The 8,420-nt window shown below is 41.7% G+C and overlaps 1 protein-coding gene across 1 annotated transcript; it reads left to right on the forward strand.

Annotated features, from left to right (window-relative positions):
• The first annotated feature begins 602 nt into the window (after nucleotides 1-602).
• LOC100278324 (uncharacterized) lies at nucleotides 603-8,045 on the forward strand. The gene is made up of 5 exons (NM_001320639.1): nucleotides 603-900; nucleotides 1,000-1,158; nucleotides 5,417-5,485; nucleotides 5,571-5,755; nucleotides 7,657-8,045. Exons 1-5 carry the CDS (start codon nucleotides 757-759, stop codon nucleotides 7,850-7,852), a joined length of 753 nt encoding a protein of 250 aa, NP_001307568.1. The 5' UTR covers nucleotides 603-756; the 3' UTR covers nucleotides 7,853-8,045.
• The last annotated feature ends 375 nt before the right edge of the window (nucleotides 8,046-8,420 follow it).

Here is an 8,420-nt window from a genome sequence, read left to right on the forward strand (position 1 = left end):
CTGAATTGGATGAAGCAACAATGATTTGTCACACTAATAGTAAAATGAAATGTTATTTGTTGGTTTTAAACGTTAGTAATTGTTATGAAGTAGTATAATTTATATGTAGCGCATCTAATTTTTATTGATGCCTGACTTTAGCAAACACTCTATATTTTGATCGATCTTTTTTATAAATTTGAGTTCATGTGACTTATTTTAGAAACCTGAGTTCACAAACTTTCTCTTATTTGATCTATGTATGGTGGAATTATGTCATTCTATAATCTTTATTCGTTCAGTCAGTCGTTGTGAACTCTTTTCTAATCGTTCACTTCATTAGCCGTGTTATACAAGACATCTGATGAAGTAAGCAATAACATCAGTTAACTAAATCAAAAAATATTATATGAAAAGCGGAGACAATTAATAAAAAATCTTGAAAATTTTTTGTAAATAGTTTACGTGAGTATTGTTGTAAGCCGTCGTAACGCACAGATTAGTCTGAACTAAAATGCGACAAATAAAAATTTTAGAGGAGGAAATATATTTGGGGCAAGATTCACGTATTGAAGCATCGTGAGCGTGGGTTCATTAACAATAACTCTATTCTTTTTTACAACAAAAACCCTAGACGCATCCGCAAGCTGCGACTCACTCGCCCTCGTCCGCAGCGCCCACGAAACGCGCCGCCGCCGCCGTGACATCGCAGCGGCGTCGGCGTCGTCTCGGCCGCTCCCCGCCGTAGGGCCATTTTCGCTCGAGCTGCCGGAGACCATGTCGAGCGGTCTAGACATGTCCCTGGACGACCTCATCAAGCAGTCTAAGTCCCGACCCAAGGCCAACCCCGCGTCCTCGTCGGGGCCTGCCCGCCGCGCGCACCCCGCTCGCGCCGCGCCCTACCCACCGGTCGCTCCCAAGGTACGCCGCGTGCGCCCTGCACCCTTCTTGCCCCGGGTTACGTCCGCCAGAAAACCCTAACGCCGCCGCCGCCGGCCTATGCCCACTCGTCCCGCCCAGGCCCGTGCCACCGCCGACTCGCCTTACGGGGTCTACTCCGAGCAGATCGCCGCTATAGCCGCGGCCGCGCCGCTGCCGGCCAAAGCAAGGTCGCTCGAGACGGGAATGAAGCTGCACATCTCCAATCTTGACTCCGGCGTCACGGTCGAAGATGTCCAGGTGCTACCCATGCTCCTGTTTCTTGGCAATCCACTCAGCAATTTGTCAATAAGTTCAATTCTACTGTGTTATTTGAAGGACATATGCTGCCTGTTTTTGTAATCATATGAGTGGGCTCAAAGTTGCTGTACTTTCATGTGAATGAATTTAGCAGTACTATGTTTGGTGATTTGTCTTAGCTGTTTCTTGTAACGTTTTTTGGGGATCTTTGGTGTCATTCAGTCAATGGAGGAATGACACAGTTCTCAAGATTTAGCGATCCCACTATGCATTGGTGCTTCTCGAGCATAGTCACAAAGTTCCCGGATCGATATGGTCGAGGAACGGGGTCGAGGAACACGGTGCACTACCCGTGAGAGATTTTTACATGGTGGGAACAAAAATGATCCCACGTATCCAGGTCGGGGACAACATTTCTGGGTCGAGGGTCGTTACCACTGTACCCGTTTGTTGTGACTATGATCTGGAGATCTCCGTTGGACATGTCCAAACCATATCAATTGGTGTTGGACAAACATTTCTTCAATTGGTGCTACTCCTAGCATATCATGTATATCATTGTTCCATCTAGACTTGATCTCTTCTTGTATGGCCACAAATCCCACAAATTCAACACAATACATGCATTTTCGCAACACTGGTCTCCTAAACATGTCGTCTTTTTGTAGGCCAATATTCTGCACCATACAATATAACATGTGTAATCGTCGTCCTACAAAACTTGCCTTTTAACTTCCATTGTACCCACTTGTAACATGAAACGTCAGATGCTTGACGCCACTTCATTCACTTTGTTTTGATTAAATGGCTAAGATCTTCATTAATCTCTATGTCTCTCTGTAGCATTGATATAGCCAAAGATATCATTTCTGGTTACTACTTGACCTTCCAAACTAACATCTTTTTCCTCATGTGTAGTAGTGCCCAAGTCATACCTTATATATTCGGTTTTAGTTCTACTAAGCCTAAAACCTTTGGACTCTAGAGTCTCTCGCCACAACTTCAATTTTCCATTTACTTGTGTTCGGCTTTCATCAACTAGCACTACATCGTTTGCAAAAAGCATACACTAAGGGATATCTCCTTGTATGTCCCTTGTGACCTCATCCATCACCAAGGAGAAAAAGTAAGGGCTCAAAGCTAACCTTTGATGTAGTCCTATTCTAATCGGGAAGTCATCCGTGTCTACATCACTTGTTCTAACATTAGTCACAACGTTGTTGTACATGTTATTAATGAGTCCAATATACTTTGTTGGGACTTTAAATATTTTGCAAAGCCCACCACATAACATTCCTTGGTATTTTGTCATAAGTCTTCTTAAAGTCAATGAAAACCATGTGTAGGTTCTTCTGCTGCCTATATTGCTCCATCACTTGTCTTATTAAGAATCTGGCTTGCATGGTCGACCTTTCAGGCATGAAACCAAATTAGTTCATAGAGATCCTTATTATTCTTCTCAGACAATGTTCATTAACTCTCACATTTCATAGTATGGCTCATCAACTTAATTCTTCTGTAGTTAGTATAACTTTGAATATTTCCTTATTCTTGTAGATCGGTACCAATATGCTTCTCCTCCACTCGTTAGGCATCTTGTTCGATTGGAAGATATGGTTTTCAATGCCTCTATAATCTTAGATTCTTGGATCCTACACTCAAAGAACATATTGCCATATTGGTGTTATCAAAAGAGTCATCCAACTAAAAGGTTGTGTCTCCATTCTCCCCATTGAACAATTTGTCAAAACACTCTTGTCATCTATATTTGATCTTGTCTTCCTTCACTGATGGGCGCTCCGTTTAATCCTTAATGCACTTAACTTGGTTGAAGTCGCTTGCCTTCCTCCCACGGACCCTATACATCCTATATATTTCCTTCTCTCCTTCCTTCATACTCAAACATTGGTAAAGATCCTTGTACGCCCTAGCCTTTGCCACACTTACAGCTTGCTTTGCCGTCTTCTTTGCTACCTTGTACTTCCTCCGTCCCAAAATAGTAGTCGTTTTAGCTCTTGATTTTTATGTCTATATTCAAATGTATGATGATGAACCTAGACATATATAAAACACATACATTAACTATTGTATGAATCCACTATATCCCTTAAACAAATTTTATTTTGGGACAAAGGGAGTACTTCTCTATGGTGTTCACACACTCGTCATGGTACAAGCCTCTATAGCATTTTTCTTCTCCTTAAAAGCCCTTTTGGACTTTCTCATTCCATCACCAAGTATCTTTAGCTTCACCTCCACTCCATTTGGTTGCTCCACACACCTCTGAGGCCATCTTTCATATGCAGGCTGCCTTCTCGCATATGTTGTTTGCGTCGTCTTCTTCCTTTTAGATGTCCTCTTTGATGACCCTTTTCCTGAAGACTTCCAACGTCTCTTCTTTCTGTTTCTACCACTTTGTTCTTTCAGTTTCTACCACTTTGTTCTTGTAATTTTGGCTTGTGTATCCCTACGGATACTCACCTGAAAAAGACCGCTACCACAAGCTTATGTTGATATACTTCCTAGGTATCACCTTGCAATCCAAGCATGCTTGTTAATTCTCTCTTCTTGTGAGGACAAGTCAATCTGACTAGAGTGTTGGCCACAACTATAGATCACTAAATGAGATTCTCTCTTCTTGAAGAAAGTGTTGGCTATCAATCGGTCAAAAGCTACTGCAAAGTCAAAGATTCCTCTCCCTCTTGATCCCTACTACCATGGCCAAAACCTCTATGAACCGTCTTGAACCATGCACTTGTTTTTACCTACCTATATGCCTATTGAGATCTCCTATGCAAAGCTTCCCACTAATAGTTATAGCTCGTACCATGTCATCTATGACTTCCTAGAAAAGTCTTTTAGCACTCTATCCGACTTACATGGGGGGGGGGGGGGCATACGTGACATTCAAGATCAGATCACCACGAGAAGCTTGACTAAGATAGTCCTATCTCTTTACATTCTCACCACCACTACATCGCTCTCAAGGCTTTTATCAATCAAAACTCCTATTCCATTTCTATTTGCATTTTTTTTCTCCGCGCAGAAGAACTGCACATCATTATATTAAGAAGAAAAAGGTCCATGTGCACCACAGCATGAAGCCAATATTGTCCGTCTCCTTTGCTTTCTAACCCTTCCATATAGTCTCTTGGACGCATACGATATTTACACACCTCCTAGTTGCTGTCTCAACTAATTATCTTAACTTACTTGTAAGCAATCCTACATTCCAACTACCTAAACAGATCTTAGTTAGTCCGACTAGATTTCTTACCCTTTGCACCCTTCAATGACGTGGATACTCTTGCACATTTTTGACTACACTCGGGCGACGATGTAGCGTACCACTAAATAAGCAGCGACCTGATTCTTGCTGACTTGACATCATGCCTAGATCACAACACAAATGTCATCAAGGGAGTGCCGACCCGGCTCTTGCACATTTAACACCATATACTTGGGGTTCTGATATGGCGCTCTGCTAAGAGGTTGCACCCCAACAAATTTATTTTGGGTTTCGTCTCCATTAGAATGGCTAGTTTTAAAGTTGGCTCACCAAGCCTATCACAAACCTCCTTTACCAGGGCTTGGGACCTGCTATATTGAGAATATAGAGGGAGTTGGATATCATACTTCCACCTTTCCACACAAAAAGGTTCTTGCTATCCTGATTGCTAGCAATACATGATCCATATATATGATTTCAGACTATTAGTGTTAGCCGCTTAATGAGCACAACTTTTATGGTTGTATGATGGAAGTTATATGATTGAATTGATCCATTAGCACTTGACATGGTTCCTTTAAAAAAAGTAGTATTCTATTTCTATGTAGTCTATAGTCGTGGCCAAGTTGCAACATTCATTTGTGTTCACAATATGCAAATAAATAATATTTTTGTCTGTAGTTTTTTTGTCGTATATAGATACTATTTGGCCCTAAAATGTACAATCAGATCAGCTGATCTAAGAAATTGTTGTCCCTGATTCTATGATCTTTCTTGTCCTTGATATACTGCATGTAACATTCTTATGTCAGTCACATGAAAATAGCACATGTAGTTTTATCATATACTTTTGAGTGTCATATTTATGTAATTTCTACAAACACATTTTTATCATGTGAGAAAACTTGATGGTTGCAGTTTGCATCTTGGAGGGTGTGTAGGAGTGATATCTAAATGTTAGCCTTTAGTGGTAGCAGCTAATTCTCGATCGATGTGATTGCACTGATCAATAATGTTCTGTCTCATCAGGAACTCTTCTCAGAAGTTGGGGAGCTCAAGCGTTATTCAATGAACTATGACAAGGATGGGAGATCCAAGGTTGAATGTTGACTTTATTTTTTTTCTTTTACTAGTATCTGCACTTTTCTCATTTCGGACTCCTTTGAAACCTTCAATCTTCTAGGGGACTGCGGAAGTTGTTTTTGCAAGGAAAGTGGATGCTTTGGATGCTATCAAGAGATACAATGGTGTTCTACTTGATGGGAAGCCAATGAATTTAGAGCTCATTGGAAACAATGTCGAACCACCTCCCTTGCCACCATTAATACACAATCGTCCTTTGCAGAACTATAACGATATCCACAGCAGGTTGGTTCAACCATTTTATTTCCGTTATCCATCATTCAATCTGCGTTAAGTACTCTTTTGTATGGTTAAGATATAAATGCAAAGCCTTGTATATTACTAATGGCGTACACTCATTTGCATGGTTCGAGAAAAAAACTAAAGGCATACTGCATTGAAACCTGTTTGGTCAAATGAGCGGGTGAATCTGCAAAGAAATAGACATTTGAATCTATTGTTGCGTAATCCAGTTCAATTTATTGGTTTCCTTCTTAGTTGATTGATTAGTTTCCTTTGTAATTTGTATAGCTAATTGGTAGCTGTTTGATTACTTTTCTTTCTTAGCTAGTTGATAACTGATTGGATACTTTCCTTTTTCTAATTGATAGCTTATTTTAGCTAATTGATAGCTGATTGATTAGTTTCCTTTATGCCTTTGAGCCTTTGTAATTCTATATATAATTAGATCAATAGAATACACCTATTGCAGGGGTGTAGTTTGGCAGCGCCAAAAACTCACTGTGTCCTTCTAGTTCTAGTGTTCATGATGAGTTTTGTGAGCGTTTTCTTCCATAAAAAAACAGCCAAGCATATCCATCGTATTCTTAAAATCCAGCAGCCCAACTGAAAGCGCCTCTAGTTTGTTTTTGCCATCTGCAACAAAATAAAGCGTAGATGCAAGATCTCTGATTAATTTGACTTTGTATGGGCCATGGGAGAGGAGAGAAAGAGAGTATGACATCTTGCCTGCTCAAGCTCGCTGCTGATGCTGGATCCCTTCACAGATGGAGCAGGAAGGCAATTCGGTGTTAGGCGTATGTGTGAGGCAGGCTATGGTGCAGAGAAATGAAAGACAGCACGTAGAGAGGGCCAGTTGCAAGATGTCAGTCAAAACAGATGAGGGAAGGGGAAAAAGCGCAAGGGAAAATCTGAGTTTGAGAAGAAATGGGGGAATGAAAGCAACTCATTTTGTTGCAGATGGTTGTCAATGGCTCGCCACTGGTCAGACACTAGAGCAGAGGCAACTGGGTGGCGGCACAGCTGTTGTGCACCTATGCAGAGGAAACAGATGAGGGAAGGGGAAAAAGCGCAAGGGAAAAACTGAGTTTGAGAATAAATGAGGGAAGGAAAGCAACTCATTTTGTTGTAGATGGTTGTCAATGGCTCGCCACTGGTCAGACACTAGAGGAGGCAACTGGGCGGCGGCACAGCTGTTGTGCACCTATGCGGAGGAATCTGACTGACGCAGCAACTTTGCCTAATGTGTAGCTATTCTGGGTTGGGTTGTCTCGAGCACGTGTGGTGATGCTTGAGCCCAAGTATCCGATATTAGAGTTTTATTTTTATTTCAGATACTTTATGGATACGTATCCATGGTGTGTGGAGTGCTGAAGTACCGGGGTAGCATACACTAGCCAAATGCTCTGTAACAGCTACTTTCTTGTAGGAAATATTGAAATTGCTCCCTCCAGTCAAGGGCAAATAATATTGACCCTGGTACCAGGCAAATAATATATGTCAACAGGTATGCAGTTGGGAGTGTATGCTGATTTTACAGGTGTGAATATTGTTGAGTAGCTTACTAGTATAGGCCACCTTGCTATCTATGCTAGCCTTTGTGGTGTTTCTTACTACTGTACATTATTAGTGATGGCACAGCCCTAGGTAGCTTGGGCCAACTCAACAGAGAAGTGAATGTTACATCATTCATGCTTCATATATTTGGTCACACGAGAGTATGTGCGGCGACCGTGGAACACAGTCAATTTTGCTCCTGTGTGGCCATTTCTATGTACTGCTATGTGTTCCTTCGATCGGATAATCCTTCTTGGCACTAATCCATCCATCCATCCATCCATGATACTTTACAGTTTTCATGCACCCCCACCATGTAATGTAATCCTAACATTCTGGTTACTATGCAGTGTGCTTCAATCCCAAAGAAATGGTCAGCGAAGAGCACCTCAAGTCAACGGTCGGGGTGGACGCAGTAGTCAAACCAGCGGTGGCCGCGGACAGGGGAGAGGCCGAGGGCAGGACCGGAACCGCACGCCCATTTCTGCTTCAGATCTTGACGCCGAACTCGACAAGTACCATGCAGCGGCAGCGAAGGAGGAATGAGGCTCTGGCGTTCTCTTCTACTAATCTATTTACACAGGTGGAAAGGCGTTCTCTTCTGGGGGCGTTCAGAAGCATGAAGTTTACTATCTTAGCCCTAGTGTTCTACGCTAGAATTCTTTTCGACCAGGATTCTGTTTTGTGTGTAGGATGAACTTGTGGTTCTACTTTGCAGGATCTTATTTGCTGCTTTGTGGGCACGAATATTGAGAACAACTGGAAACCGACTTTGTTATTGTGTCCGCCCTGGTCCTGGGTCTGTTCTGTTGTATTTTAAGTAGTTTTGGGTTGCCTACCGAAGACATCAGGCAAACATATTCCGGAGCCCAAGAGTCTCTGTGTTCTGTCTTGATGTTTTACAATTGTGCCTTTAGTCTTTCTGCGGTCCTCTACTTGCTTTATTTTTAAATTGCAAGTCTTCTACTTGCTTTATTTTCAAATTGTAAGTCTTCTTTTTAGGGAGCGTTTGAATGTATTAGAGCTAATAGTTAGTTGGCTAAAAAATTACTAGTAGAATTAGCTAGCTAACAAATAGCTAGCTAACTAGTAGCTAATTTACTAAAAATAGCTA

The sequence above is a fragment of the Zea mays genome, chromosome 2 (assembly GCF_902167145.1).
Source record: "Zea mays cultivar B73 chromosome 2, Zm-B73-REFERENCE-NAM-5.0, whole genome shotgun sequence".
NCBI lineage: Eukaryota > Viridiplantae > Streptophyta > Magnoliopsida > Poales > Poaceae > Zea > Zea mays.

Coding starts and splice junctions, on each gene's coding strand:
- LOC100278324 (NM_001320639.1), top strand. CDS start 757: ATGTCGAGCGGTCTAGACATGTCCCTGGACGACCTCATCAAGCAGTCT. Junction 901..999: donor ACCCACCGGTCGCTCCCAAG/GTACGCCGCGTG, acceptor CGTCCCGCCCAG/GCCCGTGCCACCGCCGACTC. Junction 1,159..5,416: donor TCACGGTCGAAGATGTCCAG/GTGCTACCCATG, acceptor CTGTCTCATCAG/GAACTCTTCTCAGAAGTTGG.